At 36.5% G+C, this 16,215-nt stretch overlaps 1 protein-coding gene across 6 annotated transcripts in view; it reads right to left on the bottom strand.

Annotated features, from left to right (window-relative positions):
• Positions 1-16,215, bottom strand: part of CEP85L (centrosomal protein 85 like) — a 247,224-nt gene that overhangs the window by 41,113 nt on the left and 189,896 nt on the right. For 2 of the 6 annotated variants that reach the window (XR_010336626.1, XR_001107094.2), the window contains exon 13: positions 13,098-15,002. Coding sequence is in view for 2 of the 6 variants with exons in the window: in XM_012450084.2 (XP_012305507.2) it covers positions 14,839-15,002 (164 nt within the window). In the remaining 4 variants the exon portion in view is untranslated. Of the gene's footprint in view, positions 1-10,229; positions 15,003-16,215 lie in introns of those variants that run through there. The other 4 variants (XR_001107096.2, XR_010336627.1, XM_012450084.2 and 1 more) reach the window with 4 other exon arrangements.

Raw genomic sequence — 16,215 nt, 5'->3', positions numbered from 1 at the left:
ATTAAGAACTCAATGGATAGATTTCACAGATATAGTTAAATAAATACTGAACTGTAAGATACATCAGAAGAGAATATTCAGAATGAAGAAGAGTAGTAAGTAGCAAAAAAAGAAAAGAAAATATAAGAGACATAGAGACAAAAAGAGAATGTACAAATAATTGGAGTCTGATGTGGTTTGGCTCTGTGTCCCCACCCAAATCCCATGGCAAATTGTAATTCCCACGGCAAATTGTAATTCCCATGTGTTGAAGGAGGGGCCTGGTGGGAGGTAACTGAATCATGGGGGCAGATTTGCCCCTTGCTGTTCTCATGATGAAGTTCTCACAAGATCTGGTTGTTTAAAAGTGCACAGAACTTCCCCTTTCACACACTCTCCCACTCTACCATGTGAAGGTGTTTGCTTCCCCTTTGCCCTTCTGCCATGATTGTAAGTTTCCTGAGAGCTCTTGAATCATGCTTCCTGGACAGCCTGCAAAACTTTGAGTCAATTATAACTCTTTTCTTCATAAATTGCCCAATCTCAGGTAGTTCTTTATAGCAGTGTGAGAATGAACTAATACAGAGTCATAGATGAAGAGGAGAGTGAGAAAAAAAAAACAATAAAGATATAATGATGGGCTGAGCACAGTGGCTCATGCCTGTAATCCTAGCACTTTGAGAGGCCAAGGTGGGCAGACTGTCTGACCTCAGCAACATGGTGAAATCTCATCTCTACTAAAAATACAAAAAATTAGCCAGGTGTGGCAGTGTGCACCTGTAGCCTCGGCTACTTGGGAAGCTGAGGCAGGATAAGTGCTTGAATTTGGGAGGCAGAGGTTGCAGTGAGCCGAGATCATGCCACTACACTCCAGACAGTGACACTGTCTCAAGAAATAAAAGAAAGAATGGCTGAGAAGTTTCCAAAACGAATGAAAGACATTAACCCACAGAATCAAAGAGCTGTATTCAATCTAAGCAGGAATAAAATACAACAATACTTCTAGGTGCATTTATTTTTATTTTTTGCTAAAAAACTTTAACAAAAGAAAATCTATTTTTTAAAAGTCTGAAGGGACCTCAACAAAATACTAGTAAACCAAATCTGGCAGCTAATGAAAAGGATCATACACTATGACTAAGTGGGATTTGTGCCTGGAGGGTGTTCAAAATACAAAAATCAAACAATGTAATATACCATATTAATAAAATGAAGACAAAAATCTCATGTTCTTCTCAACTGATGGAGAATAAGCATTCAACAAAATTCAATACTCTTTAGTAATATAAATTTACTCAACAAACAATAGAAGAAAACTACCTCAACATAATAAAGGCTACACAGTAGATATTACTTGTATTGGTTCATGTTTTATACAGTCAGTGTTTATTTCTATACCAATTTCCTTGTTCACTGTTCCCTTGCTTATTAAACTTCCTTTCTCGATTTAATTTTTTTCTTCCTGAAATTCATCCTTGCAAATTCCTTTAGTAAGGTCCATTGATGTTAAACTCTTTCCAAGTTTTGTTTTTATGAAAAATATATTTTGCTCTCATTTATGAGTGATAATTTACATGATTCTATGTTGAATTATTTTGTCTCAGCATTTAGAAGATACCATTCTACTGTCTTCTATCTTTTGTTATTTCTGTTGAGAATTCTGCTGGTCTAATTGCTTCTTTGAAGTTACTCTCTTTGATTGTCTACCTCCTTTAAGAACCTTTTAAACTTTCAGATTCTGAGTTTGACTAAATGTATCCAGGTAGCATTTAAAAATTTTTTTTCTGACTTGGGTTTCATTGCATTTAATAAATCTCCAAATTCATGCTCTTCTCTGTTCTGAAAAATTTACCAATCCTAAACTATTGCTCAAATAAATACAGTTCTAAGTATTTCCTAATTCCCATTTTATCAATTCTCTCCTTTTGAAAATTCCAATTAAATTTTTATTAAACCTTCTCATTATATCTGCCATGTTTCTAAAACTCCTTTCCCAGATAATTTATTCTTGACTATATTCTAGTTCATTACTTCTCTCTTCATTTGTATCTAATATGGTATTTAACCATTACACTGATTTTTTTTTCTGACCATTGTTTTTAATTTAGGAAGTCAGGTTGAACATAAAAGAAGTCTGTAAACTGGAATAAATATGAAGCTGCTGCATATAATTCTTATTCCAAAATAAGGCCTAATAAGCATTAGGCCAAGGTCTTCATTGGTGGCATAAGCAGTTCAACCACTTGAGTGGACATTAATCTCCAAGGTGCAATGGACCTGGTAATGGATTGAATGACATGCTAGACTTTAGGAATATCCACAAAACTGAATGAGGTCTCTCCTGGTACAGGCCATTGGTATAGATGAGAAGATTTTTCTAATTGAAGTTGATTATGGAATGAAATGAAAGGGTAGAAAGAAAAGTTTTTCACATATGATCAGAAAACGGAGATATCACTGTGTGGTCACCAACAAACTTTGTCTCCTCCTTCCTCTCCCTCTCTCTCCTACTTTTTTCTCTTGTGCCTCCTCGTTGTTTGGAGAGGCAGTTCAAAGCAGATTCACCATTGCTTGGGGGAGACATGAGCATAGGCATCTTACCAGATTGAGTTGGATACTTGCTGCTCAGGTCATATTTAAACAATGGTTGGGAAAACAAATAGTGTGGCTCTTTGTAGTAGGACCTTCACCTGCTTTCATCTTCCACACTCTTCCTTGATGATCAGCTTTTCCTCCTTTATATATCTCTTTTTACAATTTGTTCAATCTCTGTTCAATTTCTAGAACAGACACCACACACTCAGTCCAAGAATTGTGTAGACAAGCCTGGAAGTTCGAATACTCAGTTTTCTTTGTAAAGCAAAATGAATTTGCTCCTTGACCACATTCATGCACATTTTTCCTAGAGGGCTTTGTAAATCTTCTTAAAGTTGATGTTGTCCTCAGGCCTAATAAGCATTCGACTGTCTTCATTGGCGGCATAAGCATTCAACCACTTGAGTGGATATAAATCTCCACATGCTGGACTTTAGGAATATCCAGATCCTAAGCTGCCATATCTGTTGGCAGGAGAACAGTTTTCCACACAGGCAAATTGCTCCAGGTATCTGAGCCTCCACTTGTGGTGCATAAGAGTATGTAGGGTGAGTAGCATTTAGGACTTTCAGGAGCCTAGAAAGGTGTGTGATGTCAGAGATGTTGTTGGCAAACACTAAGGTGAGGCCTGGATACTGCATCACGAAGTAGTACAGGTAGAAGTCTTTCTTATCAGTCTCATAATGGATCTTGGAATCTGTCAGCATCTCCATTGTGACTTCATTCATTGTGGGGTACAATGAGCTTGGACTTGCCCCTCATGCCAATCTTCTGCATGAGGAGGTCGAGTTGGGCAGTTTTGTTCATCTTCTTGGCTTCTTATAAAGGATTCAAGCAGTAGCTTGATGTACCAGCATCACTGTGGCAAAAAAAAATCCAAGTGTCTGTCTCTCTAGGTTGTATTGTGAGTCACTGAGCATCTCTAGCAACTGTGAGAGCTCAGCAAAGTAGCCTTTCTCAATCATCCAGTCAGCCCCATCTACCAGCAGGCATCTGAACTGCTGAAGGTTGCTCAAATAAAGGCGATTTTCTTTAACTAGCTCCCATAGCCTGCTTGAACTGCTGATCACAGTATCAGGCTGATAACTGAGCAGCCTCTGCTATTTGTGCATGAATATTCTACCGAACAAAATAGCAGTTTTAATTCCCATAAATTTGGCTGCAGCATCAAAGGGTTATTAGACCCGGATGATCTGCTCTCAAGTGGGAATCAGAACTAGTCCAAGTAGAGGATGTTTTAGATGTCCTTTACAGGTCGCAACTTTGCCACCCAACTCTTGTTTTGACATTCCAGTTTACTCTTTTTCAAGCCTTTCCTCTTTGTCCTCATCTGGTTTGGGGACAGGCTTCTCCCTGATAAGGGAAAGAAGTCCTTTACCAGCATCATTGTCACAGAAGAGCAGCACCTGGTTTGAGGTGGAAGCTCTGGTCTTTGCTCTGGCCTTGTTGGGTGGCACTCTAGCCTTAGCTCAGCTTCACTAGGGAGTATTTCACTCTCAATTCCAGTCTTATCAGGCAACACTCCAGACTCAATCCCAGCCTTGCTTAGTGAAACTAGTCTCAGCTCTGGCCTCAGTTTTGGGTTCTCCAAGTGGTACTCAAAGTTACTTGGAGTTAGGGGCAAGTTTACTCCAATACTGCCTGAATCACTGGAATGACAAAGACAAGAGCTTTCCCACATCCTGTCTCAGGATCCCCAAGGATGTCTAGTTTGTCACAGATGACAGGTGTCAAAATCAGGGCTTAGACTGGTGTAGATGCAGAGAAACCTAGAAAACCTACTGCTTGGAGAATGGCTTGGGCATAAAAGGTCCTTCAAGCTGATACATTCACCTTCTGGTCAGGCATCAATGTCTTTGTTTTTTGGGGCACCTTTGGGACAGTGCCATGGGAAGGCTCAATATTTTTTCCCTTTTCTTCTCTTTTGGAACAATCTGGACCAGGCTTTCTGATGCCATTCTCCTCCTTTGGGTCAGGACAAATCGTGCCACCTCCCTGTGGCTCTGGTTCAGCATCTTTGACTTCAAACTCTTTCTGGATACTTATTCCTTCAATTTCCACACCTTTACTTTTCTTCACTTAATCATTTTCTTTGAGGAGCTACACTTTACTTCCTCCTCTTCTTCTCAAACAGCTGATGCCTTTTTCTTCTTGGATTCCTCCTTTGAGAAGAGACTGGAGGAATTCTTGGCAGGGGAGACCAACCAGTAATCTCAGTTCCTCAAAGCACACATTAGCCATCTGTCCACTTACAAACATATTTGGGTCTACCTTCACTTGCTTCCATTTCCCCATAATCTTGATTCCCTTCATCTGAAATTGCCAATAGTTTAATGGTTTTGACCTTGGTTTTGTCTCCTTCAACTTCATGGTTGCATGTGAAGATGGCTATCACAGCTCCTTCAGATGCTGGCTACCTCCTCCACTGAGTTTTAATTATCATATTTTTCACTTCTAAAAATCTTGATTCTTTTTCAAATTTCCTTGTTTATTTTTAGTGTGAACTTTTAATTACATATAGATGGGCCAGGCATGGTGGCTCATGCCTATAACCCTAGCACTTTGGAAGCCTGAAGTGGGTGGATTATCTGAGCTCAGGAGTTTGAGACCAGCCTGGGCAACATGGTACAACTCCATCTCTACTAAAAATACAAAAAATTAGCCAGTTGTGGTGGTGCACGCCTGTAGTCTTGGCTACTCTGGAGGCTGAGGCACAAGAATCACTTGAATGCAGGAGGTGGAGGTTGCAGTAAGGCAAGATCGCATCACTGTACTCCAGCTTGGGGAACAGAGCAAAACTCTAACTCAAAAAAAAAAAAAAAAAAAAAAACTGACATCCAGAAAAGTGCACACATTATAAGTATAGCTTGATGAATTTTCAAAGTGAACACATCTATGTAAACATCACACAAAAAATCAAGAAATGGAACATTCCCAGAGATCCGCAAGTTGCCTTATGCTCTTTCTACTCTTCTATCTCGTAAGTTTTACATAGTTCAGAACTTTATATATATCTAATCATACAGTAATTCTTATTTTATAATCTACATCTGATAATTCCATTATTTAAAATACTTAGGATCTAACTTAGGGTCATTTGTTCATTTTACTGACTTTTTTTGTTTTAAAATTTTGGATTTTGAGCTCATGCACAGAGAGAATTCTGTGAGGAATCAATCCAAAATGCCTCCCTCTAGGGAAAACCAGTCTTGTTTCCTCCAAGATTCCCAGGAAGTTACTAACTCAGAATTCTTTAAGTCAGCTTCTGGTCTTAGGATTTCTTGGGCCCAAACACAAATTCAAACTCCACTCTACATGAGTGTAAGATTATGGTTGCAAATTCTTAAGGGGATATTTTTCATCTCGAGCCAAGTCCTTGAAACCAAATAACCCTTTAATTTCCTTTCACTAAGGGGTAGATTTCCTATCTCTTCCTTTTCTTTGAAGATGCAATACTTTGAGGATCTTGGTTTTATGTAGATATCTTGGTTCCAACTCCCTGCCTTACATGAACCAAAGCCTTGTTACTTGTCCTCTACTTAACTTAAAATTAAAGATGTCTCTGCTTAATCTAACATGATATAATTTAGCAGCACCAATGATAATATAAACTGGTATTATGAGCTTCCTAATAAGATGAATGAGAAATATACATTACCAATGTAGCATTTTTGCTACAAATGTTTAACCTGAATCTAATAATGAGAAAACAGACAAATCCAGATTATGCCACATCCACTAAGACAATGACAAATGGCAATGTTAAAAAAGTTCACAAAGTCTCTGCAAAGACTTAATTTTTTTTTCTAAAAGTTGAGATTTGAGAACTAGTTTGTTTAGGATGTGGTGTGGAAGGATAGAACAATGGCCCCCCAAAGATGTCCCCATCCTAATCCCTGAAACCTGTGAGTACATTAAATTACATGGCAAAGAGGCATTAAGATTGCAGATGGAATTAAAGTTATTAATCAGCTGACCTTGAAATATGGAGATTATCCTTGATTATCTGGGTGGGCCCAAGGTAATCACATGGGTTCTTAAAAGGGAAAGAGAGGCAGAAGAGACCCAAAGAAATGATATTGTGAGAGGAACCCAGCCTGACATTGCAGGCTTAAAAGACCAAAGAATGGAGTCATGAACCAAGTAATGTCATCGCCTCAAAAGCAGGAAGAAAACAAAAAACAGACTCTCTCCTAGACTTTCTGCCAACACCTTGACTGTAGCCCACTATGACTTATTTTGGACTTCTGACTTCCAGAACTGTAAGATAATATATTGTTTTGTTTTCAAGCTAATAAATTTTTGGTAATTTGTTACAGAAGCAATAGGAAACTACTAAAAATTACATGTGAGGGAGAAGAAATCACCAGAAAGATTCTTGGGATGGAGGTGCAACTCAAAGAAATGGTGAAGCCCTGTGACGAAGCCTTCCCAATGAGGCTTGGGAAGGAGGGAATGAGTATAACTTTGAGCACAAACCTGGGACATGAGGCAGTCAGTCTCATGAGCGGTACAAAACAACCTCTTTCTTACTACAGCTCTGCTTCTTTTAAGCTGTTCCAACTTGGACAAGATATATAAATCCCCTGTGTTCAATCTCTTTGCCTGAAGTGGGAATAATAATAGCACCCTAATAATTATAATGGCCTGCTTTATAGGGTATTATATAGAAGAATAAATGGGATAATTGATGCAAGGTCCTTTTATTTGGCATGTGCTCAAACCTATTTACTTGGTTAATAATGATGATGATGATAATATAGAAGACACACTTCCTGTGCAGTGTTTTAGTCACCACAGGCCACTCAACAACTTAACCGCTTGTTTTATGACTATATTGTCAGTGTAGGAATGAAGAATATAAATTATCTTGCTTCCTTGCCAGTTATACTATTTAAAACACTTTAGACTTGTGTGTATACATGCAGATGCAACTGCATTCATTTTGAAAAATAACTCTGCCTTTATTTTGATTAGTTTTTTTGATGTAACTTGCTATTTGCTTTCTGCCTTCTCTCCCACACCCCTGCCTTTTTTTGTTTTGTTTTTTGAGATGGGGTCTTGCGATGCTGCCCAGGCTAATCTTTAACTCCTTGGCTCAAGTGTTCCTTCCACCTTCCTCCTCAGCCTCCCAAGTAGCTGAGATTACAGGCATGTGCCACCATGCCCAGCTGCATCATTTTATTTATTCAGAGACGGAGTCTCACTCTGTCGCCCAGGCTGGAGTGCAGTGGCACGATCTCAGCTCACTACAACCTCCACCTCCTGGCTCAAGAGATTCTCCTGCCTCAGCCTCCTGAGTAGCTGGCATTTCAGGCACCAGCCACCATGTCCAGCTAATTTGTTGTATTTTTAGTAGAGATGGCATTTCACCATGTTGGCCAGGTTGTTCTCAAACTTTTAACCTCAGGTGATCCACTTACCTTGGCCTCCCAAAGTGCTGGGATTTCAGGTGTGAGCCACCATGCCCAGCCATGCATTCATTTTTAGAATTAATATTTTGTACCTTTTTTAAGCCAGACCTTGGATTTGCTTTTATAAAATCTATGCAGCTGGCCTAAAACCCAATGAGAATGTTATTCTCTGGGAGTACTGGAGCTGGGAAATAATGGTGTCCAATCCTGTGGCCTGGACTTACAGAAGGGTAGAAAGTGTGTAGCTGCAGGAGAGACTAACAAGAGTTTCAAGAAAAGGAGAATAATGCAACTTGCTTAAGTAGGATTTATTATCACTATATCCTCCTTCCATTAAAAGCTCCATGTTTTCTCCTTGAAAATAGAGCTCCTCCATCCTAGGGTAAAAAGCAGATATTTACACATTTTTGGAAGTGAGTATATCCTAGTTGCTAATTAAACACAAAGTTTAATAAGACAAGGTGTTTGCCCTAAAGAGCTCAAAGTCTGGTGGAAGACTGGCACTCAAACAATTAACAGTGATATAAAAAGTTTGTTTCAGGAAGGACTAGACCAAGTGCTTAGCATAACAAAGGGCAATCCTCCAGAGAGAAGTGTAAACCAAAGTCCTCTGGTAAATGGGAGGTCTGTTTTCTAACTCCTATCCACTGCCTCGTTATGTATTAAACTTATTCCATCTTCCAATAAGTATATAGAATAAAGTGACCCTCAATCAATTAGAACCAAAGTTTGCAAAAAAAAATGCTATTTTTTAACTCTGGGTAGAAAGATCTTACTGACGAACCTCTGGGCTACTTCCAGTTTTTGGTTATTTTGAATAAACCTGCCATGAACAAGTGCCTTTGTGGGCATATTTTTATTCATCTCAAACATCTAAAAGTAGAATTTCCTGGTCAGAGAGCAGGTGTACATTTAGTTTAAAACTTTTGTAGGAGGGAATCAATAGAGATGAAGTGAGACTGCTTAAAAACACATTGGCTAAAATGAAAAGATTTTTTCTTGTTGTGATCACACCAGTTATCTACCAAGGATAGCAATTTTACTTAAAATTAAAAAAAAACTTTTATCATAATTTCATTCCCAAACCTTGGATCTCATCTAAATCAAGGAGAATGTCTTAACTGACTTGTGAGGGTGCTATTCATTTGTAAACTCTTGCTCTATTGGATCCACACTCTGCCATTTTGTGCCATTACTAACACCTATTTCATACCTCGTTTGACTGAATCCTCTACTCTTCGACATAGAATGATTGTTTAGCTGGGGAAACTTGTCATAAAAGAAGTTCAAACTATTGGCAAAATTCTGGGCTGTACCCTATCAAAAGATTTTTGTGGACCACGCTCCTCCCCTATCAAAACACATTTTTTCCAAATTAAAAAAAAAATTCTTTCATTCTGAAGGAGAAACACCAGTCACCTTAGAAATATTATAAGATTGTATCCGTCCTGCTCTTATTTCTAAGATACTTGCTTGCAACTTAAGTAGCCTGTGATGCAGGATCTCCAAAGTGTTTCTTTTCCTGTTAACGGAATTAGATGCCTCATTAAAGACTCTGACAGAGCAAGGCCAAGTTATCTGAACTGGAAACAGATACCGCTAATCCAAACATTAATCAACTACCTGTAGAAATTGAGGCTATAATCCATATATGTTATAACAAGGACTTAGGATGCCATCCGCAGGGCACTTCTGGGACTAGACTGGCAAACCACCAAAGCTGAGCTGTCAAGGCCCCTGTATAGCAACCTTTTAACAAGGCTTTATTTGTATATGTTTCAGTATGTTTTTAACCTTTGATTAGAAGGCATAAGATAAAGATTTGACTCACCAACTGAACTTTTCAGCAATGTAGAATACTGAAGCCAGATTCTGTCTGTTGGAAAACTAGAAGGAAGACTCCTGGTTTCAATAGGGATTTTAGAAAGTCAGAAAGGAGACACAGTGCTATTAACTGAAATGGACACAGACATGATTTCCTATGCTGCAGTACCTGTCATCAGAAAATCTTAGTACCCTTTATAAGAAGGCCTTCAGAAAAAGCTTTTTTGTAATTGGCAAGAAATTATAAGATAGAAGGCAGAAGTCTCCATGATTTAGTCAAAGATTCTCCTGTGCATTTATACAAAGCTTTTACCTAAAAGTCAAGTCAGCATATTCTTGTCATTGAGAATTCAGAATAGAGAGTCTGAAAGTACAAATACATTCTTATATTAACATTAGGCTCTTGGATGACATAAATCTTTTTATAAAATATTTATTTCTCTGTAAATACAAATTCCAACATCAACAAACAATAGTCCAGTGGAAAAATACTAGCCAGTAACACTGAAAACTTTTTTCTTAATTTAATAAATAGAACTTTGGCATTCAAAATTCTAGCTGTAAACCCTATTAAAAAACAAAACAACAAAAAAACCCCTTTACAAAAAAAGAGGCAAGAATGATAGATCAGAAGGCTAAGTCAAGCCAACCAGTGGCTTCACATTCTTTTTTTTTTTTAATATAATAACTGTATTTCAATTAAGTCATGAACACTGTATTTACACATGAGGTATTCTGCATGGTTCAAAAACTGAACCTAATTTACAAAATCACCAGTCAAAGTGACTGATTATACACTGTGCTGTGCTTTTAATGTAACCACCTAGCACCTTAGTACTTCTTGTCATCATACCAATGCGAAGTTTTATATTTAATGTATTTTAACTATTTATACATATATGTACATATACATACACATAAATGAATACATTCTAAAGGTGTTCCGGCTCACTACACAGGGAAGGCTGGGCTCCAAAGACATATATCTGATAATTCCTCTCATGTTTACTAAGGTATCCACTTAGTAATAAAAAACGGCTCCTTGCTTAAAAAAAAATCCTTAATAAAGTCTATTTACAGAATAACAAGGTGCAATAATCATCAACATTCTTATAACTCATGTAAAATAGAAATAAATGCTTACTGCAGGCAAAAAGGCACAAAAGGTTCTCTCAGTATACAGCTGCAATAGTATTATTAGACTTATTGATTTAAAACTATATTCTTATATTCAGCAGTACTTTTAAATAAGAAAAAAATCCATAATCTTTCCCCTACATGATTAAATATATGATATAATCATATGACAATATGCCACCCACAGCATTTTGAAGCAAAGTTGGAAATTTTGCTCTTTATACCAAATAGAAAATTGTTTCTGTTGTTTTGTGAACACTGAATTGTCAAAAATGAAAACAAAATTAATTAACTTTGGGTTGGGGAGTTACAGCCACTGGCAGTTTCAAATGATATAGTCTGAGTGAGTATGGTTATGAAAATTGCTTATTACCATAATTACGTATCTACAATGATAGAATTCCTATGTAAGAGAATGCCAATAATCCAAAAGCTGAACTATGCTATGTAAAAATATAGTCCACATTCTCAGCTACTACATAACTTAACTATTACTGATATTTAAAGAACATTTTCCCAATTAAGTAGTTCCTTTAAAAATATCCTCTAAGAAATTAGTAAGTCTTCCACTATGACAGAATTACTTTATAAGCTCCTTAGTATATCAGAAATGTATGATATTCATTTTAGCAACACTTTCCAGACCTTGAGATTGTCTCTATAACAAGCTATTGAAAGAAATCTAATTAGGTTTAATAAACTGTTACCACCAAAATAAGTTTCACTAAAATATAATACTGTTAACATTAAATATTGAATCTCATTTCAAATATATCATAAAAAGTTTCCACACTTACTTTAAAATAACCTCAGGGATATCTTACCTAGCCAATACTTGTGTGTGTGTGTGTGTGTGTTTAATTAGAAGCCACTGAAAATTAATATTTCAACTTAAGTCATCTTATTTTTCTGGCATCAAATGAAAAGATAGCTATTGTGCCTTTGATTCAGTGAATTTTATCTGTACGGGGAATTTGGGCCTTTCATTGAGTCAACTGTTACTTTACCCTCGCTGTAATGTGACTGAGGCAGAATAAACTCAACTTTAAAACCCGAAAGAACAATTAATACTAATACTGGATAGAATACTTTCTAAGAAGACAAGTGTTTGATTCACAAAAAGCACAACTAAAAAGATGTTTCATTATCTAAGGAAATTTTCAAATAGATTCACTTTAAAATTTAGGTTACTCTTCACTTCAGGGATATATTGCTGTCATAACTTCCATGAACATCCTAGTTCAAACTAGGTAAGACACTCTAGTGTTGCTATTTGCCCATCTTATTTGGTCTAACAGTAACATCTGTTTTCAATGTGATACAGAAGAGGATGTTCTAATACAAGAGGGTGTCTTGGGAAAGAAAAATTTTCTGAAAAATCACAATCAAAAATTAAATAATGACAAACTAGAATACTATTAGTTTCAATTTCCCCACAAAATCCCTCCAAGTCTATCTACTGATTATTTAGGTCTCTTTACAAACTCCAGATTTTAAGAAGACCAATCTATAATTCAACTAACTACTTAAACTAGCACATCTTAACTCCATTTTTTTTTATGGGTGGGGGTACAGATTTTGGAAACTGAAATGCATCAGCAGTAATTTGTTAATTTCCTACTAGGTCAGAAATTTTTTAACTTTAGAATTTTACTTTTAAGATATGTGAACTAAATTAAATTCTGTAAGTTTTAGAAAACTTACAAAAACAAATTAATTATTTTATCCCCAACTAAGCCGAAAATAAAAACGTACCTACAGTAGCATAAAACAAACAACTGCAACGTTTGCTTAAAACAACAGTAACAACCATAAAACCCAAAACATACACTAAAAATCTAGGAGATATTTAAGGAAGAACCCACTGATGCAAATTAGTGATTGTTTGCCAATTCATTCTATTATTTTAGAAAGGCTTTATTTCCAAAATCATGGGGAGGGTGGTTGGGATTCTATTCAAAGAGAATGTAAAAATGTTTGCTGCACTTGCAATTGATGTATTTTAGATGTTATTTTCTACTTTACTGTAAAGGACCAAGGCAGAATTCTTTGTATCACATTTTTGGTAGAAATTTACTATATCCTGATTATCTTCAAGCTACTAATGTTAAAAAACCAAGTGAATATATTAGAAAGCCATGTTCTTACCAGTACTAAGTCCCTCCTTAGGTTAAGGACCCTGGGATGCAGAAGCACTACAATGTACGGATTTCTTAATGCCCAGATCCTAAGAAGTAAGAAGAGCAGGAAGGACTCAGGCACTGAACAGAAGGAAAATCTGATGTCTTTACAGCATATTTTAACTGACTATTCAACTATAACTATAAAATAATTTATTCAGAGCTGTATATGTCAAAATTCCAAACTGAGTGTCTTCCTAGGTAGTTTCCTTGAAGGCCTTGTCTCACATTTTCACTGTTAAATATTTAAGAAAAATCTTTCCTAGGAGAGCCTTTATACTAGTATATAAGCCTGGTAAGAAAACAGGCATGTAATATGTTCTTTATCAAATCAATATTATCCTGCTTGAGTCACATCCTCTAACCTCCATCTTTTAGTTTTGACCTAAATGAGACTCGGTTGCATCAAGAAATCAAACCAACTTAACAAAGGACAAGGCTTTGGCCATTACTAAGTATATTCAAAAGAATGTAATCAATGCTCTGAGGGCAATAAAATGTATAATCCTTCCAAAATACCAACAGAAGCATGGACAACACTCATTTGGAAGTTTAAATGACTGTATGTCTACTGAAAAATCAACTGCATTTCATAGTAATACCCTGTGTATACTTCAGATGAAGAACTAACCTGGCCAAGTCCATATCCTATGAAAAATTCTGTTGTTAATGTACTTTATCTAATAAAAGGAATTAAAATACCATCTCAATTAAAATTTTTTTATGCTACTGTTGATTCAGATATAAATAGTGTTGGCTTTTTCTTAAAGTAGTTTCAACTTTGAAACTGATACACAACTGTTAAAATGTAAATGTTGAGATTTGGATAAGTAAGCTATTGTTCCAGAGTAACTTCATTAATTTTCATTTATAATAATGATCTGATGCCTTTATTAATTATATATGGCTTTGTTTACATTGATATATAACATATAAATAAAAAATTGTAAATAGTAAGAAACATGTTAAAATTAGTTCAAGTTACGTGAATCTTTTTTGTAACACACACATTACAATGCTAAGGAAAAAGAACATCATATCAAAATTTCACACCTATAAGAAATCCACAATCACTCTGGAAAAACAGCTGACCTATCTACATTATTAAAATCAGCTCAACCGCACAACATTATCAGTGCAATAACTCTTCAAAATACACATGGTTTTGCCTGCTATACCATTACAACACTTGCCTGCTGTTGGAACTCTTGTTCAGGCAGCCACTGAAAATCCCAAAGTGTAACACAAGCTCCTATATGAAAGATATAAGAATAAACAGCATGTGCCTTTCTCAGGAGCTCTGCTCTTACCCTAGAAACCCTTATAAATTTGTGAATAAAGCGCGTGCAAACACACACACAACACACATACAAGCACACACAAAGCTATAAGATTAAAAGGACTCCTACTCCTTCATGTGAAGGGTACTCTTCACAGCTTGGTCCTACAATCAGTAGTTTGAGAATATAGACTCTTTTTTTTCTTATAGATTTTACCACATTTTTCAAAGGTAATTTGATTTTTTTTTGCCTGATTAGATAAGCCCCTTCAAAACCTCTTCACATTACTTTTACGCTTCAATAAAACAAATCCACAGAAAAAAATCCCTATGTGCAAGTCATGTCACGTCACTTGCAACCTTCCATTATGGCTCCATAACACAGCAGCATTTAACAATGGGTCATTATTGCTGTGGGACTAACACTTGATCACTGAGTAACGCAGTTGTCTCCCATGTCCTGAGCATAGCGGTCTGATATTGTAGTCCTTAATTCATCAATGTCTCTTCGTAACTGGCACACATCTGACAGTTTTTTAGTGAGTGTTTCTGCGCTGTGGTCATTCTCAGTCTCTTCAGCTGAACAGTTCATTGCTGTGTAAATAAAATATGGAGAGAATATCTCACACTTTTTTGAACAAAGACATTTTAGAATTTTTCTAAATTCTAATATAACCATGGAAATATAATGCTACACACTGAATATCAGTGAGGCTCAGGTTTAAATTATGCATCATTCAATATTAAATAGATCTTATTCACTTGGTCCTTTATACATTTTGTTAATTAAAATGAATTAAATTCATACAGTGATACACAAAAACTCAGCATGTTTAATGGGTAACAATATAAAATGGATTAGGGGGAGGAGGTGAGAAAGGTGGTTGTCAGAGAGACCAGTATAGGTGACGGGTTATGAAAACTTAAAGCAATAGTGCAATGGAGACAGAATGGCAGGAATGTTAAACGTTGTAAGCAGAGGACAGAACTAATAGCACTCAATCATTATCAATTTGAGTGAGGGGCAGGGATTGGGCACAGGTCCCAGATGAAGGAAAAAGCAGACTGGAGAATCAAATCTGGGTTCAAATGATGGGTGAAAAGGTGGTGTTACTCACTGAGAAGAGGAATAGGTTCGGGGAGGGAAGGAAAGTGGGTTCCAGTTTTGAATGTGTAGAGTCTGTGATGCATTCAAAACAGCCAATTCTAATATACATGGGAATATAATCTGGAGCCCAGAGGAGATAAACGTCTGGGTAAAGGAGATAAGTGTGTAGGTGAAAGGTACAGCAGTAACAAACAACAGGAGTGTATAAGATCACTCAGATAAAGTACTGAATAAAAAGAAACAGACACAAAACCAGTAACAAAAGGTTTCTGGTGATACCAATAATTAAGTGGCAGAGAAGTCCACAGAATATAGAGACTGAACAGTCATAAAGGCAGAAACAGAACCTAGAAAATGATGGCATGGGAACCAAGGTAGCGCTCAGTTTTCAAAAGGATAGAGTGAGCAAATGGAGTCATGAATCAACCGGTTTTTCACAAATCAACTAGCTGGTAAAATTTTTACAAAGCCAAATACAAGGTAAGGATTCTGGGGTCAAACTTTAAAGACTAGAAGGAGCACTGAGAGATGGGGGTGGTAAGATTCACATTAGGATAACTCTACTACTCTATTACTGAAAAACTTAACAAAAAATGCAACCTTATGATAGTGAAAATGTAGAAGACTGCAAAGTAATTAAAAGGGAAGCCAACTCTATAATCGTGGAGAAAATAAGTTCCCTTTGTGAGCTTTTCCGTC

The sequence above is a fragment of the Aotus nancymaae genome, unplaced genomic scaffold, assembly GCF_030222135.1.
Source record: "Aotus nancymaae isolate 86718 unplaced genomic scaffold, 86718_ANA_hifiasm-v0.15.2.pri h1tg000040l, whole genome shotgun sequence".
Classification (NCBI taxonomy): domain Eukaryota; kingdom Metazoa; phylum Chordata; class Mammalia; order Primates; family Aotidae; genus Aotus; species Aotus nancymaae.
This window is presented reverse-complemented; position numbering and strand designations above follow the sequence as displayed.